Source organism: Poecilia formosa, unplaced genomic scaffold (assembly GCF_000485575.1).
Source record: "Poecilia formosa unplaced genomic scaffold, Poecilia_formosa-5.1.2 Scaffold42, whole genome shotgun sequence".
In the NCBI taxonomy this organism is placed as follows: Eukaryota; Metazoa; Chordata; class Actinopteri; order Cyprinodontiformes; family Poeciliidae; genus Poecilia; species Poecilia formosa.
In genome coordinates, this window is record NW_006799981.1 from 1620441 (window position 1) to 1639251 (window position 18811).

At 37.4% G+C, this 18811-nt stretch overlaps 1 protein-coding gene across 1 annotated transcript; it reads left to right on the plus strand.

The window, feature by feature from the left end:
* The first annotated feature begins 397 nt into the window (after nucleotides 1-397).
* Nucleotides 398-12301, plus strand: LOC103137646 (transmembrane protein 121). The gene is made up of 2 exons (XM_016671214.1): nucleotides 398-1696; nucleotides 1976-12301. The coding sequence occupies exon 2, from the start codon at nucleotides 2165-2167 to the stop codon at nucleotides 3113-3115; it is 951 nt and encodes a 316-aa protein (XP_016526700.1). The 5' UTR covers nucleotides 398-1696; nucleotides 1976-2164; the 3' UTR covers nucleotides 3116-12301.
* Nucleotides 12302-18811: the final 6510 nt, after the last annotated feature.

The following is an 18811-nucleotide window of genomic DNA, read 5'->3' on the forward strand; positions in this document are numbered from 1 at the left end:
TAAATCCAACAATGAACCTTTGGGAATATTTGGAAATTGCTGCTCACAGACACTCTATTCAATCTGAGCATGAGCAATTTCCTAAAGAAAAGGCAACATTTTAGGAGAAACATACTTTTGAAAGGCACTGTATCATCTTTCAATCTATTCTGTCTGACTCAAATGTTGCCTTGACATCTAGTCCCAACCCATGCATTCTTTATTCGGTCTTATCTCGGATGTTTTTGCATTTACTTCTTTTGCTCATTTGCTCTCTCCACACCTGTACCTCCCTGTCTTACCCCTCATCTGTGGTCTCTGGCCACATCTCAGTGTCCTGATTCACTGCTCTGTTGGTGGATCAATAGAAAGGCTCTCTGTCAGGAGGAGCCGCTGCCTCCCCCTTCACCTCACTAACTCTCCCCACCAACATTCACAGCATTCTGGGAAGCTGGATTTCTACATCCCGTCCCCCTGAAGAGGATTTCCTCTGTCCAGTAGCTCACTCTAAATCTCTGCACCTTCCAAGTCGAGAGAGAGAGAGAGAGAAAAAAATGCATGTTGAGGTAACGAGCTTCTTAAAGAGTGAGGAAAGCACCACTTCATCTGGGAACTAAAAAATGAGATTGCCGGAGAAAATAGGATATCAGCGCTAAGCATAATGTGACAAAAAAGAAGAGGAGGAAACGAGGTGAGAGAGGGAGAAGTTGTGCATTCAGCTAACCCCCCTCCTCAGCCTGCCTCTCTCCACCCCCTAGAAAAGTCTCTCCCTCTCTCTACCTCTTTTCTCTCCGTCTCTCTGCAGCTGTGCTCTGCTGAGCGTCACCTCCACACAGCAAGTGCCTTTACTTCAGCAGAAGAGGGAGAAAGAAGAGGAAGGTGGCTGCGAGCTCCAGAGCAAAAGAAACCTCAGGAGTGCGTCTGCACGCGGCAGAGGAGTGCTTCTCTCTACACTTCATACAGAGGGGCTAAGAAGCGCACAGAGACCGGGAAGAGGCGGCTGCGTTGGAGTAACGCTGTGCCGGTGGTGCCGACTGGGGACAGGGGAATCCACTGACACTGTTGATCCTGGTGGCTCTGGCAAAAAGCTTCCAGAAGGAGACAGAGAAGCGGAAAAGCAGACAGGAGCTCGCCAAGGGGGCAGCATTTTACTTCGGAAAACGAAGCGTGGCGACAGCAGAAACGCACACAGAGAGATACTCTCACAAAAACCAGAGTGGAAAAAGGACAGCGAGACAGCCACTGCATTTAAAAATCCACTACAACCCTTCAGTTTCTTCTGACTTAACCAAGAAATGTCTCATGTTGTTGCCCGTGGATGATGGATATTAACTTCTGGAGAGAAATTTGTCTTCTAAAATAAGATTTTTTTTCCAAACTTTGCTACTTTTTTTTTTTTTTTTTTTTGGAGTTGGGCCTGTAAACCGTTTGAGCACATCACAGATTTCTTCTTAGTTACAGAAATGGAGAGTTGTCTTGGGGACCGTTGAGATGCCTCCTCCTGATTCAGAGTAGAAAGTGGATTATGACGGCAGTATTTTGCGATTTCTTCTTTGCACCATAAAGAAAAAAAAATCCATCTACGTCTGCTGGATTTATGTCTGAGAGAAGGAGAAGATCTCAGGCATTTTCTCGTCTCCTGTGGATTACCTATGGGTTTTCTCTCATGGATGATTGCTTGCTGCCAGTTATTAAGAGAAAGTATGAAAAGGGACAAGTGAGTATTGGGCTAGATTTTCTTCCCTCTAAATCTTAAGCTCGAGTCCAAATAATGGATGGCTCTAGTGAAAGCACAATGATGCAGCTTTTGTCTAATCTAATAACACAAATTGAAACCCACTGATTGAACAGTTATGTTTAACAAATGATGATTAAGGTGTAAAAGGTATGCACACCTTGACATCTATTAATTCATTTGACAAGTTGTCCTGGATGTTTACACACCATTTGCCAATGAGCATCATTTACTAAATGAGGGGTGCTGTCTACCCAGCAGGTGGCTTGGGCACAAACAGAGATTGATTGAAGTGATCTCTGGGAATCCAATTAATGTATCCTGGATTCTTTCCGAGACAGAAGAAATGGAGGGGAAAACCACCATCTAGTTTAAACTGAGAAACCTCTGCACTCCCCAGTCAGCAACTCTCCTCCTCCTCCTTTCCCACCACCTTCAACCCAGGCAAGGATGGTACCCCCACCCCCCACCAACAAGCCCCACGTTTGCCTTTCCACCATTCTTATCATGAGCAGCATGGCACTAATTGATGCCTACCTGGTGGAGCAGAACCACGGACCCCGCAAGATTGGCATCTGCATCATGGTGATGGTGGGGGACATCTGTTTTTTGATCGTGCTCCGATACGTGGCAGTGTGGGTGGGCGCTGAGGTGCGGACTGCCAAACGAGGCTATGCCATGATCCTCTGGTTCCTCTATATCTTTGTGCTCGAGATCAAAGTCTACTTTGTGTATCAGAACTACAAAGCAGACAGGAAGAGCTTGGACGCTCTCGCGAGGAAAGCCTTGACATTGCTGCTGTCCATTTGCATTCCAGTGCTGTTCATTGTGCTGGTGGCCATCGACCACATGGAGTACGTCAGGGCTTTCAAGAAACGGGAAGAGATTCGCAATCGCCTCTTCTGGGTAGTGGTCGACTTGCTGGACATACTGGACATTCAAGCTAACCTGTGGGAGCCTCAGAAGAAAGGGCTTCCTCTGTGGGCAGAAGGCCTCATGTTCTTCTACTGCTACATCTTGCTCCTTGTGCTGCCCTGTGTGTCTTTGAGCGAAATCAGCATGCAGGGCATAAACATTGTCCCCCACAAGATGCTACTGTACCCCATCCTCAGCCTGGTGACCATTAACATCATCACGCTCTTCATCCGTGGAGGAAACATGTTTCTGTACAGGGACGCAAGAGTATCTGGCATCCTAATCGGAAAGAACATACTGGCCATCATCCTAAAGACCTGCAGCTTTGTGCAGTACAGAAGACAGTTGCAGAACGCTCCTCCTGCCTTTGGAGTGGAGCTGCAGAAAAACTCAGTTGCACAAGCTCGTCCTGCGCCCACTCCACCTCAAGTGGTCATGCAGGACCAGACGCCTCTACCCGAAGTGACAACCTGTGAACACACATGACATAATGTCGGGGGTGAACCCTACGAAATGTCAATATGAGTAAATGGGACTCTCAGGATGCTGGCAGGGAGCAGTGTTCCACACCTTTTAGGTCGTGTGAACACTCATGTGAACACACGGGAGATGATGATCCCTGATGCTTAATGGCACACAGGACACTGCAGACACGTAGTGCAGACAGAGCAGTGCTGTCACAGCGGCATTACCGATGACTCAAAGCATTTCCCATGGTGAATTTAATTACCTGTGTATTTTTTCTATATGTACAAAGAAAACAAAAATCTACTGCAAAAAAAAAAAAAATAGAGTATATTTTTGAATTGTGTGTTGCATTCCAATCGAAAACCTAAAGGGTCTGTGTGCTGTGGCGTGTATTTCTGTTTCTCAGTTGTTTCTTAGTAGTCGAGGGCTTTACCTTGTCAAAGTGAGACGAGACCCAATGAGAAAATCAAAGTAATGAGGGTAAAAAAAACAGCGGTGAAAGCCCTGTCTCTTAAAAGAAGTGCGTTTTTATATGTGGCTCTTTGATCAAATACTGTGTAAAAGATAAAGGCTTTCCTGCTTTCTCACTGGCTGTAAGGTTTCGTCATAAAATCATTTTAAAGTTATTGGTCCAATGAGTATATTTATTTTTTTAAGAAATTATTTAGTAAATGCCAACTTTGTGACCAGTGTTAGGAGAAAATAAATTAGATAATCAGTTCAGTACAGGTGGGAAGCTTACATCCATTCATGACAGACTTAAATTTAAATTATGGGCTTTTAATCATAAATTTGAATTTGTTTTTTTTTTCCAGTGTGAGATGATTGAGCAACTAACTACCATAAAAAAAATAGAACTGGTTACACATATTTGAGTTTAACATAAATATTTTCTAATTTACAGAGTCTACATAATAACTGACACATACACATGTCCCCTGCTAATATTTGGACAGATTTCCATTAGCAAACTGTATATTAAACAGAGACGGGTTTTTGCCACCAACACACTTACGGAAAAAATTTGTCTGAACGTTTGACTTCTGCTTTGGGAATAATTGATAATGTTAATTTTAACTGGTTTGTTTCTCAGTGTGGATAACTCTTACAAACATAGTTAAGAATGTTAAAAAAAGCTGAGGTCTGGATTTTGAGAAGCACCTTTCCGAAACAATCTTTTTATGTGTGTATGATCCTGTTGGAACACACTGTCTGACCAAGGCAAGGACTGAAATACCTAGATGTAATGTTACTTGACACACTGTTGGCTGGCAATTGCAAACTAGCCAATCCAGGAGTACCATTAAGGAAGCGCCAAATATGGAAGACTGTAGAGATTAGCTTCTCGATAGTGTTAAGATTCATATTAAGGTACTTTTGGTGTCTGAACTATTAAGATGGGCAGCTATAAGCATTTTTTGAGAGGGCCAGAAGTATTCATGGGTCTTAGGTATTCACATGTGACTATGCTCCTTAACCCCAATACATACCAGTGGTTCACTGTATTATTGTTATTTTTAAGAGTTTGTGCTTCTTTATTCACCCTTTGTGAAAAACAAGGTCATGCATACGTGCATCAAGCTAGTCACATTGACATGCAGCTTCCTGTTAGCAGCGTTGATCTCCTTCAAAATAAACCTTGAGCCAAAACAGCATTTATGACCATAAGTGTTAACACAGCAAACAGAGTGTGATGCTCTGCATTTTCAGGTCACTTCTGTGCCACTTGTTGTTCAGACACCAGTCTGAACAACAAAAAGACTGTCTCATCAAAACATTTTAATTAGTCAACACCTAACCAATCGAGATGAGTTGAATTGGTTTGATATCCAGACAAATTAAAGCAAGAAGTCTGTTCATCACTTCAAGAAGTCAGTGGTCAAGTTGCAACTTTCCAATGGACATTTAAACATTAGCAGGTGAAATTTAACATATGAAAAAAACAAAGCAGATTTAAACTTTCGAAAGTATGTTTTGTTTAATTACTTCACTCTGAAAAAGAATTGCAATGCGTAAAGTTTTCTTTCACAAATATAAATTGTTTTTGAGTTTTATCATATTTTGCAGGGTTATTTCTGATGATGGAAACATTTAGGTTCAACTCTGTGTATGCTATGAACAGTTTGATCAATGCAAATAATGACCATATTGCTATTTCTTTGAGATTAAATGCATTGCCAAGAAACAAAGCTGCAGGAGGGTAAATGAATCCTAAATAAGAAAGCCTGTTTAAAATCCACCTCAGGCACACAGCGACTATCTGAGCTTGTGCTTAGTGGCAACAGCGGTTGTAAGCACTGTCATTCTGTTCCTCACACAAAAGGACAAAATAGATACTTTGGTGCAGTGATGTGAATCCACAAAAACAGCCAAGCACACGTCTTGTCTTGATATGACAAATCTTGCTCTTTCACAAGCTCTTTTCCCACCCACACCACCAGTTGAGTCAGAGCTAAAGTTTTTGACTGTTTGTTTGCCTTCTCTGAATACATTTCCCTCAAAGGGAATTTTTATTACTCTAGCAAAACTGCACACAAAAGAAGCAGAGTTCTGGTCATCGACAGTTCTATTTTCCCCGGATGGTTCAGATGTGGACCTGGATTAATTTCTCTCACCTGTGGCTGTGTGTGTGTGTGTGTGTGTGTGTGTGTAATTTTAAACCCTGAGAGTGCAGGAGATGATCTAACATTTCCATCTGTGCAAGGCTCAGCTACGGGAAGGTGGCAACATTAAGTGGCACAAACCAGGATTTCACATTAAGACTGCTGTAGTCAGCACTACTTGTCGGTGTTGTTGGCTTGTAAAAAAACAACATCAGCAATTTAGACACTATATTGCACTATTGGATAATATTGTTTATACAGAACTGCTGCAATGAAAGGAAAACATTCTTCTTTTAAAATAATGGTATATTAAAACAATGTGATATGTTCTGCTGAATGCATCAACCCTGCACATTTAAAAAGTGTAAGGACTTAAAAACGTAATGTTTTAGTGTTTTTACAACTTGACAGAAACAGATGTGCTACACAAATGTAACTGAAATTAATGTAAACATGAAATAATTTTCCTGAAGTCCATTTGTACAAATTTCACAGAAAAAAAGATTTAAGATAAAGAGATGCATTTAAAAAAACTAACTGCGAAAGCTCAACTTTATGGAGCAGAAACTGATGTGTTTGGTATATTATTTTATATTCATTACATGAGGAAATCTTACACTAATTAAGAAAATTTAATGCACGGAGGTCCAAAGTGCAGCCCAGGCGTCAATTACAATTACAGCACGTTTTGCTCACCTGCACATGCAGTTGATTCAGACAGACACATAAAAACAATGCTGGGGTGAAATTTTTATTGACAGATTCAAATCCGCCTACAACTGAAAATGTTAAAAGTGTTTCTCTTTTATTAACTATTTTTCTGCTTCAATCTTATAAAGTAGAATCATAAATATCTTGTGACATTTACTCAAAAGCAAACTTGCCAGTTATAAAACTTGGGTAAATACATACAGCTTTCTCAGTGACTCATATACTGTCCTTGTTGACAGAAACAAAACTACATTTCTTTTACTGAAAGGTCTTTCCAGATCTAAAATAACGTTTCTAACTAAAATCACACAGCTTTGATTGTTTAATAAAACATTACACTAGTTTATCATGATTGCTTTGATATTTGATTTTTTAAATATAATCTAATATTTTTTGTTGCCTGCGAGTCCTTTTTCCCCATCCTCCATCCTTTTGCCTGGGCATCTCTTTGATAGAAAAAACATATTTTACATTTTAACTAAAGCTTGAAAAACTCACGGCTTCCTTCTGTCTTATTAAACAGCCTGGAGGTGCAATTTGGAGGGATGCGCGCTTTTCTCCAGCTGTGAGCCAATTTCCAGAGGAACCCCAGTATATAGCCATAGGGTCTCATATGGACACCACATTTGTTTGTGACAAAATTTGTTCATTTCAACCTTTTGTTGAGATTTTTTAACTTCGTTGCCAACGTTAACGGTCCTGCTTAAATCTACATAATGCCCTTAAGTACTGGGTTCATCATGCATCTGCAAATACTTCTATAAGCAGGAATCATCCATGTTGTGGCTAACTTTAGATGTCATACTCCGGGCTTAGTCTGGTGTGATGGTGACACATAAGACTCATCAATAGATTAGCAGTAGATGCATATAAATCCTGAAGACAGAAAAACGAATGCCCGTCCTACCGCTTGAGAAAAGATAGAGATGCTTTGGATAACTCACTGAGGGATAAAAAGACTGAATTTTGATTGGTTCAGGGAAAAACGAGTGGAGAAAAGCAGTGTTGTCAAAACTGATGATTGGATTGAGAACTGACAGAGCTGGAAAGTGGAACTGAAAGAAATAGAGTTGCTGGAATAACTCAGTTTGATCAAACAGCAAAACAAAAGAACTGAGAGTAAAATCGTTCACATTGACATCGTTTAGAAAAGCACAATATAAAAATGTAAGACTGCAATGTTTGGATCCTGCTGCATGCAGATTTCCATTTTTTTCCATCTATCTATTTAAAACTCATACTACACTCATACTGGTTTTAATTTCCAGTTAGCTTTAAATTTATAGTCTAGCAAAACTGGTTATACTTCTCAGTATAAGAATATTTATTGCTCATTGTGACAAAGATTTTCTTTAAATATGTAAAAAAAAATAAAATAAAAACAATAGTAAGCACTACTTCTACATAGAAAGGAAAGAAGATTAGGTTTATTCCTCATATTAAATAATTGGTGAGGAATATAATGTAGGCAGTCAAATAAGAGTAGCACTATTTTAACAAATTTTTCTAAGTAAAAGTAAAAAGTAGCTTTCCAAGAAATTACTCTAGAATAAAAAAAATCTATTTCATAAAAAGACTACTGAAGCACTGAGTAAGTGATCATAAAATCTGATTAAATATTTTAAAATGAGATCAAACAGACAAAATATAAAATTATCAGAATATAAATTTAATCTAAGGGACACATTAAGCCTGGAGGATCTCTGGTTATATGAGATCAAAACTTTATATGTTTTGCTTATATGTAAAATGTTGTACTTATGAAATACAATACTGCATTTTACTCCAAAATCACCAATTTAGCAGTACAACATGGTTGTGGCAGCATCATACTGTGGGTTTACTCTTCTTTTTTTTTACAGGTCATAGCTGATAGAGTTTAATACAGAGCAAGCCTGGATGAGAATCTGTGAGAGGCTGCCAAAGAAAGACATGAGACTTTGAGGTTCATCTTCAATCAAGTAGTTTAGATAATGGCCTAGTTAAAGTCTAGTTATTCAATTAAGAATCTGAGGAAAAACTTGAAAATTCCTGAAGACTTGCCCCATTAAAAGTGTTTCTACAAAGTGGGCTGATTACATATCGGTTAAAAAGAAACAAAACTGTGCATCGTTTCCTTTCACCCTTATGTAATGATTTATGTTGGTCTGTTGCATCATTCCAGTAAAATGAATGACTGTGAATGAAAATGAGATAAAACATGGGAAAGTTCAAGATGAAATGAATAATTTAGCAAGGCACAGCTCATCTTTGCCAGTCAACTTTTCCCTTAATATAGTATTTTTTCCATTAAAATACATTTCAACAGGACAAAAATAAATGCTTCAAATAACTTCAGAAGTAGCTCAAACTTTTCTGTGCTTTTTTACAATGACTTCCCAACATGTTCTTGAGTCATCCCTCCCCCTCTCAAATGTAATAAATTGGAAAGGCTGCCTATCCACACCTACGATATAAACACCGACAAAGCTGCCTGGGACAAGCCAGCAAGACAAACAGTGTCTGTAAATTCACAGCTTGACCTTCAGCAGTCTTAAATGGCAACAGAGTCGAGTAACAAATGTATTTTTCAGGGAAGGCATGTTAGAAGGTGACGAGAACAAACCGGCAGAGAAAATGAATCCTCATCAAGTATTGATTATCCTGTCTGGAGGAAAACTGATAAGATTTGAAACAACCATCTTCTGTAAAAGAAAACACCGTACTTTTTTGACGGAGCAGCAGGAGGTCTTTGATGCTGCTGAGATGTGTGTGCCTAAAGCTCATCTTTACTGGAGTATCCTACAATCCAGCTTGAGTTGGGACTCTGCATGGCACTTCACAAAGTTTTAGATTCCTTATCCTTAAACTGAGATGCCCCTGCACAGGAGTGAAGCAAATAAAAGTGATGTTTCTTGGCATAGTTCATCTAATTCATTCTAAATTTGTTTGCATGCATACACTCCAAACACACAGCAGCTCCGTGCAACATCCTTTTACAGTTTGCTGAAAAGAAGCAATTATCTGTTCTACAGTCAAAATGCTTCTGCAATTAATCTTTATCTTGGCGCTCTTAATCACCAAATTACAGCCTGGATAATTATAAAACAGCTTCCCCACACATCCAGCCATGCATGTTTTCATTTCATGCCCCTGCGACACGGAAGGTTTCGCTATCGCGCATATGCACAGTTTGTGAGGATTACCAACGGCTATGAAGTATGACCCTGACTGGAGATCAAGCCTGAGACTCTCAGCTACAATATGATCCTGCCTAAAATCAGGTCAGCAGCTCTTAGTCGACACAACGGGAAACCATGGACATCAGAAACGAGAGGTGCCTGCTCAGAGTGGTGTTAAGTGTTGTATAAAAATATGAATTATGAAGAGGTGTTTAAATATTCAAGCAACCCAGCAGTTCAACGAGATTTATCATTTAAATCCAAGCAATTCTGCAAGTTTTCTCTCAGGTCTTGTTGACCTATAAAAGATTCAGATGGTTTATAAGTCGCTGTGATGCTTACAGGGCATTTTCTCAGGAACCCATTCATATGTAAACGGTCTAAAAATCTGAAATAATATTCTCTCAGTGTAATATCTGTGGAGGAAATAAAATGTATGTAAATATGGAGCTGTGGAAAAAAGGATTTTCCTCCGCACAGATTTCTTCTGCTTTTTGCCACATGTAAATGCAACACAGTTTAATATGAGATATAAGCTTAGTCAATATAAAATGTGGTTTTATAATACACTGTTCATTTTAATGAAAGAACCTATCCAAATAAACTTGACAATATGTAAAAACATTATTGCCCTTCTTGATAAATCATGTATTAATTGCGATAATCCACATTTTCAGTTACACCAGGCACACTCTGGTGGTATTTGTCAAGAAATCACCAAAGAAACACTTCTGACAATTTGAAGTAGGCTAAAAAATCTAAAAAAAAAAATAAAAAAAACTAAAGAAATTTAAGCACCACAATTTTTTTTATCAATCTGGAAAGGATTGCAAAGCAATTTCTAAAACTTTAGATCTCCAGGAAACTATGAGCTACTGGCTATTAATGGCAAACAAAGTACAATTTCTACGAAAATTACTCCATGAACAAATAAACCGATCATCCATGAGTTCACAAAAGGATCCAGAAAAGCATTTAAGCACAGCAGACTTCACTTTCATCAGGATGATTCACAAGACTTTCTTGAAAATATCCAACAGTGGAATCTTTTGAAAATGTGCATCCTGATGCATCTGGGATGCATAAACCATGTCAGACAAAAAAAAAACATTTTGCCAGTCAAATGTAGTGGTCTTAATGTGATGGTCAGAGACTGCTTCTCATTGTTGCTGTAAATCTCCCAGGAGAACATGAGGCCATGCATGTTTCGACCTGAAGCTCACTTGAATTGTGCAGCAGGTCGACGTACTGAAGCGCAATGGCAAGACCATTCTGAATGTCTTAGAAAAGACAAACAAAATGAAGGTTTTGAATTGGCCTAGTCAATGTCCGGTCTGACTGGAAGTAGGTCTGTAAACAACAGACATTGTGGATTAATTAAAATAGTTCTGCAAAGCTCAATTCATCTACAGTGATGTAAAGTTAATGCTACCAAAAGTTTCCCAACCTGTTATTCGGTTAAGGGAGCAATCGCTTCTTTCATAAATGACCAGGTTGGATTAAAAAGCCTTTTTCTCTTCATGAATGAACCCCCTACTTTAGGTTATTATTTTTTTCTTCAGGTTATCATTAAGTGATATAAAAGTTTTTTCATTGATCTGAAATATTTTAGTGAAGAAAAAAGAAGCAAACCATTTCACTGCCCTATCCATTTTATACTGGAAATACATTTAAACTTTAACTTAAAGGAGAATATGCAGCATATAAAAATACTAGAGATGTTTTATTTCCTGCCTCTAAATGGACTCCACTTTGCAACAGGAAGCATATTGTAATTTCTGCCCCTTTCACTTGGTCAACTTCTCTCTGTCACTCATTCTGAAAGACTGCCTGCTCTGAACCAGCGCTGAGCCTCAGGATGAGAGGTGCAACAAAAAAAACCCCACCGCAGGTAGTAATGAAAGAGACGGTGAGGGAGGACAGTTTGAAAAGAATGCTTCACCTTGACCATTTAATCTTACTTTGACTTTTGCCATCTGGCTACTATAAAGCCCACAGCAAATGGATTTCAGCCCAAAATGCCCTGGGATTTTCAGCGGATGTGGCTCAAGAATCAGGAGTTGTTGAAGGAACAAGGTAGCTTTGTTGTTTTTCAGCTTAATGAGGCAACTCACAGATAATATCTTCCCCACAGCAAGCAGCTAGAATGATGGTCGCTACACCCAGATAAATGCAGTTGGTAGCTTCAGGGACTTCACAGCTTGACCTAAATGCCACCCCCCAAAAAAGATATTTTTAATGTATTGATGTGCAAAAGCCCTATTTTAAGAACTGTTATCTTGACTGTTTAATCCAATGTGAAGCCATTGTGATTTCATACCACATAGCAAAACAAAGTATTGCCTAAATGTGAAGTGGAGGGAAAATAATATGTGGTTGCAAACATTTTTCACAATTAAAAATAAAGTTCAGATGTGGACTCATCTGACCAGAACACCTTCCTTCATTTTTAACGTGTCTCTTCCAGGTGGGTGGAGAATTAAAAGCTGTGAAAACACACCACAGTTCGCTGTTTTGTTGGGAAATAAATGTGTGAAGCAATTTGTTATTTTTCACTTTACATCCCATTCTTTCTTTTGTGTCACTTTTTAATTCTTAGTTATTGTTTATAAAAGACAGTCTAAAAACATGCCTATGTTATTATGCTATAAGCACCATAATACAGATGTGGGACTGCTGTTTCACTCAGTTCGTCAATGTGATTTTGTCTGTCCCTATCAACTAAACTTAAATAAATCTTGAGCCATCCCTTTAGTTATGCTGCTTTAGGCTTAGGCTGCTGGAGGAGAAACTGACCTCTTTTCCTCTTGCTGCTACTTTTCTTCTACTCTCCAATTTGCTGTTGTTTCAACTGTTAACTTTGTTTTCTTTTAGTTTTCTCTCCCCACAGAAGCTACATCTGGTCGGTCTGGTGTTCTGTTTTGCTACAATACTTTCCTGAAGAAGGGAATCAGCTGAGGTAATGCTGCAAATCACTTAACAGTCTCCCTCTCCTACCATTAAGTTTTTACTTTTCTTTAACACAGAAGAACAAATGTAGGAGTGCTTTCTTTTTCTTGTTTGTATCTGCTTTGTCTTAAACTCTCCGAGTTGTGGCAGATGGCCGTTTGCACTGAGCCAGGTTCTGGTTCTGGTTCTGCTGGAGGTTTCTTCATGTTAAGGGGGAGTTTTTCCTCTCCACTGTCATGCATGAACAGTATGTAGGATAGCTGTAGTCAATAACTGGTCTACAGTCAATAAATCCTTTTCTAGGAGAAGCGAACGCTGCTCGTCATTGACTTGATGAAATCTGTCAGATTTCTCTAGACAACTTTTTGAAGGATTGTGACATGTTATGATCAAGTGTTACATAAATAAACTGAATTGAATTGACTAAAATACAATAGAAATTGTGGTTGTAATATGAAGTGGAAATGTTGATGGGTATGAATGCCTTTGCATCATTGTCTTCTCGCTTTTTACATACTTTATTCATCAATATATTGTGCTGTTCCTTGACAGATACTTATTTTAAAGGGTTGGTTTTGAAACCTGCTTCTCTTATAACAGATGAATATTGATTGCATAATTTTCATCATCCCTCCTCAGAGGAGAATTACTGTACATTGAGTAATGCCTTACAATGGAGAACAGACAGTAAAATCAATTACACCATCATGAAAAAGGTATTTATCAGCATCCAAAATAACTATTTGGAAAGGAGCTTACTCCACGTCAAACATCTGAGCCACTGCTGCAGCCGAGAAGGAAGAACAAACACTAAAAGCGAGTTTATTAATCATTGAATAACTCATGCTGTCATTTGAAAGCATCTGAAACTATAATCTTACACTATTCCCCAAAGCATTTACTTTTAAGAGACATTTTCAGTGGGACAATATTCCAAATGAAAAAAAATAAATAAAAAATGTGTTTAACAAAACCGTCAAGCGCAAAATTATTTGGATCTGTGATCTTCATAGTTTATAAAATTGATAGGACAGCTGTTTGTTTTCTGTAAACCATTACAATGTTGGCCCTTCAGCTTTTATCTATTTGAATCATCCATTCATCATATCCAACAGATTTTCTGCATAATTAGTCTAGGGATGGAAATGGCTACTAACGTTAGATTTTGTGTCTAGTTAATTATTGTGTTCAAGTCTGAATAACTTTAGTTGAAGTTATTTTAAAAATGAACCATTGGGGCTACCAACAACTGTGCCATAGGTGATTTTGTTCAAATTCAATTGTGAAAAATTAGATTTTGCTTAGGAGATGAAAATATATTGCCATTATGTTTGTAATGGCATGAATATGAAAGAAAATGGAGGCAACTACCTGTTGTCACAAGTAAAGTCAATGTAGAAGGAATTTGCAATAAAGTTATTAGTTGCTCCAAACATCTGTGGCTCCAACAAAAACTACTGAGCCGTTTTTATTTTTTACCCCAAACTGGATTCACCACTTCTGATGAGTCATGCTTAAAAAATATTTTTATATTCAATACTTCTCTTTTAATACATTCTTTTCCAAGCTCATGAACGTCACTCAATACATTCCTATTACTTTAGACAGCAGAAAGAAAAATAGCATGACACCCAAATGCCAACCTTGAGGAAACCAAGCAGTTGTACACAATCGTAAGTTACAAAACAAATATAAAAATTCATTTTCATCCTTTGTACATGTATATATATATATAAATATTTTCGCCGATCTGTAACTTGGCAGTTTGCTTTAAATATATTTTAATGACATGATTCATTCAACAGCTTTACTGTAAATAAAAACACAAAAGAAATCAAAAGGTCTCAAAGGTCAAAGCTACAAGCATTAGTAAGGCAGGAGTCAAAAAAAAAATCCATGAAAAGAAAAGTATTTCCAAAACAGAATGATGTTTATTTAAGCTGTCTTTATGTAAAGATTATTACCAAAACTGCAGCTTTCACAAAGTCAGAGCAATTTTAACAGCAAGGTCACTCCTCTTGTCTAGAAGAATGAAAAATACAGTATGAACATTTTTTTGACTTGTGTACAGAAATTCAGAAGTAAAACCAAATTTCTAAATGCAATCAATGTAAAATGGTTTCAATAAAAGAGACCAAAAATTACTAAGTTTTTTAAGCATTTTTTGATACCCATTTAAAATCAAGTAGAATCAAATTTACAGTAGAATTTAGTCTATTGGTTGAGTTATATAGTCCTATTCATAATTTCACAAATATAGGATGTCCTAAAAGGGGATAAAGATCTCCATGACTAAATAGAGTTACAGACAATAGCTATAGTTATAAAACTCAAACATAGGAATGTGAGCAAACAATCAAATTTCAGGATCATCTGAAACATTTTAATCACTGTGCAGCTGAAGTCAAGGATGCCATCATATACATAGTAACACACCATCATTTAGACCAGTCTCCTCACTGGAGAAGAAATGGATGTGAGGAAGGACTATAAATAAGTCTGGACTGAAGAAAGAACAGTGAAGCCTTCTACAGGAAAGAACAAAACATCCTGTAGTTCTTGAGAAGTGCTTCACATTAGTCTTTCTAAAGTTAATTCTGATCTGTGAATCAGTCAGGCATAAAAACTGAACCAGTGTTCTGACTACTGATAAAGAATCCATTTTTGCTTTTAAACATCCGTTTCTACCAGTTTTACAAATGCAGACTAGGGTTTATGTTCATTCTTCTTCACCTCAAGGTCAGTAACTGCAAATATTTGAAATAAAGCATATTTGTGTGGTAAAATGGCCCAGTGTAGTTCTAAAAACCTGTTTAGTCATTCACTGTTGCTCTGGCTGCATGTTTTGGGTCGTTGACTTGCTGCGCATTGAGGTCAATTTGCCACAATCAGAACATGATCAGAACAAGTGTTTACTTGCACGCCATTTGGATGATCAAATCTGCATAAACTCATCATTTTACAACATAGACGAGGATACAAAAGTTCTGCTAATTGAGTATCGTTTTCCTGAGAAACAATGGGATGATAACTGGATGTGTGTCACTTTTGGAGTGAACGCAGAAATCACCATGCTATAAAGGAACAGATTCAGCTAGAGGGGCTATGTCGTGATGACAAATTCAGAGGCACTGTGATGAGCGATTGTCCTTCCACTGAAACACATCTAAGTGAGTGTGGCTTCTCAGCTCTGATTCAGGTGAAATTAAAGCTTTGAGACTGAGCATGACTTTTTTTTCCTACCATAACTTCACAGTTTGAGGCTCTAAAATTTGTGTTTAAGGTTATTTTCAAGTAAATTAATAAAAAAAAAATATATATATATTTTCTTGACTTTGTCTCGTCAGTAAGGATTGATGACCCACTGCTTTACACGGCTTGCGGCAAATTGCAAACATTCCTACTTTCAGCAACAGCTTTCTTTATGCAGCCCTTACTCGGCATTTTCCCACCTGAGTTATTGATCTCAGCAGCTCCTCCCACAAAAAGAAGAAATAAAAAGGTGCAAACAAAAATATTAAAATTAAATACTAAAAAGTTTGTGGTTATAATGTGAAAACGTTCAGTGGGGTTCCTCAGCAGAGAGAGTGATTTTCACAGATTATTTAATGCAAAACCTTTACACATAAATGATTATGACTGTTAAGTAGTAATACAGAAAACTTGCCATTTACAGAGTACCTCATAATGAGGCTGCAGCTGTGATTATCCAGATGTCTAACATGGAAATGCCTGCAAACGATGCCCGATGGAGATTTTCACAGTCATAAAATGGATTTCATTTTTAATGAGTTTTGGCCTTTTGAACCAAACTGGTCCCAAAAATATGCTTTATACAAAAAGCTATTTGTCTCAAACAACATCTGAAACCAACTGGAGACCAGTAGAAATAGTCCACCATTCAAGAGACTGTAAAAATGTTCCTGATATAATCAGTGAAAACCAAATCAGAAGTAAAAAGGTCAGTGAATATTGGAATTTCACTGTGGCCTTAATTTCCATTGAACTTTGTGAACTATGAAAAGACCTGTCCTCATTTTAAAACTGTGGAGCCATTTAACTTTTTTTAAAGCAACATACAAGTAAAGAAGAAATGTGCTCTAAATGAATAAGAAAGAGATTTAGAAAGAGCAGGGTGGCCTTGTTCTGCGAATATTAAAGTAATTTGAACCCAACTCACAGTGCGCCAAATGTTATATTATTATTATCGCTCCTTCTAAAAGGTCGAGTAACTCATTCATATGACAGGCTGCTGATTTTTAACAGCCAAACAAATAGGTCAGTGGTCCTTTAAAAGTCTTTTTATTCTTTTCCCTCCTCCTATAAAAAAAGAAAAAACAACATTGCTGGAATAGCTGACTAAAGTAACTGCAAGTGAAGGTCCTTTTTTAAATCCTAAAGTAAAAACTGAGCAATTTTCCGACCATTCAAACTGAAAATTTTCTATGGGACTGAGTGCAAGGCTTGGTGATGACCAAACAACCTTAAGTCACTGTGTTCCTATACTACAACAGGATGCTCAGGAGTCATTTATTCATCATAAATGGATAATGACACTGTGTTATTAGCTTTACCAAGCACTTTTACAAAGTTTCCATCTTATTTCTTACTAAAATATGTTAATCTCTGGGACAGAGAACACATTTAATTTTAAAACAGTATGATGGCATTGATGGCTGCTTGTATGTGCAAATAATTGGGGCCTGCACATTAATTTCCATCTAGATTGTTAAAGTCCACATTCACTAATGTATCTAGACTGATTTCTTTCTTTTTTTTTTCACAAAGTAACAGGAAAAAGTGTTTGAGGTGTTTTATGTTTTGTAATGGTGTGCCTCCGGTTAGCTCAAACGGTGTGACTCAACCTAATGGATGCTTTCACAGTTATGACATCGTTGTAGGATTTTTCACACAATGAAATATTTTCAGTCCTAACTGACCTAAAACACAAAACAGACTGAATGATTCTGAGGGAACAGATTTTATTTGTTTTTATGGCAAAGCATTTGTAAAGTAAAACTCTGTTCATGAATCTGACCTGAAATATCTGAATATTTTCATTTGTATAGAGAAACATTTATCAAAACACAATGCTGTTGTTGAATTTGGATATCTGGAAAATATTGTGTAAAATAATCAAATGTCCCCCACAAAATACCTCAGCATTTGAATGAAACCCCATAAACATCTCGATTTAAGCTCTTAACAGGGGTTATATGACCTTTCATTATCCCAGATGTGTGTGTTTTTCAAATTTAGCAAACTCTTACATTAAGCAGACTGATCTGACCTTGCTGGAAAAGAAGAAAAAAAAAAAACATGAGTCACTTTTTTTGTCAAATTGAGCAAATTTTAAGAGGGAAGATGTGCAATGCATACAATATTATGCATGAAAGATAACTGTAAAAGGCCAAAGAAGAAAAACCTGTCTGTAAATTGAACTTTTATAACACCCACTTATTTCTAAAAGGCCAAACCCATCTGCTGAAAGTTTCAACATGTCACAGGAATTAAAGTTTCCTGTTATGTCTCTTCTTGCAACTTTATTTTAAAACACAATAATGATACTAAAACAAGCTAATTTTGAGATAAAAGTGCCTCACCAAACAACAGTTTGTGATTGTAGATCCCAGTGCTGGAAACAGTGGAGTCAAACGACCCATCTCTTTTTGGCTTCACAAAGTAAGAGTTTGGTGCATTTGTCCAGTTTGCACACACTAGTGACTTAGAAGAATAAGAAGAAACAGCAGCAACTATTATTGAAGTTTGTCCTACTTTTTCAGAAATGTTAGTTGAAATTCTTGGGATGAGGTTATAAATCTAGTCTGCAAAAGACTGGTAAATATGAAATTAAGTTAAACTCAAAAGATAACCCCATACTACCTGAATTTTTATTTACATTTACCTAATAAACATGAAAAAAAAGTGGTTGGAGTTGTCTGCTAGATGATTTAAGTAGATATTACTACTTTGAATGTAGCACAGGCAGTAGATGCAGATTTGTGTTTTTAGTTTGATAAATTAAATACAGTTTGGGATTACTTTGACAGCAAAATGTAATTTGATGGGAATTTACCACAGTAGAGTTTAAACGGCCAATAATTGTTAAATACCAAATGACCATATGTGAGAATGACTCCTCCATTTGACACCACCACCATGTACAAATTTGCTCAGAGATCAGGCAAAGTTACAAGCTTAAGTGCATTTAAAACACTTCTGTGCGCTTTAAGATGTTTTCCTAGGTATCAGGCACAACTCCAGGAAAGAAAAAAAGGCTTCTCTCTCTA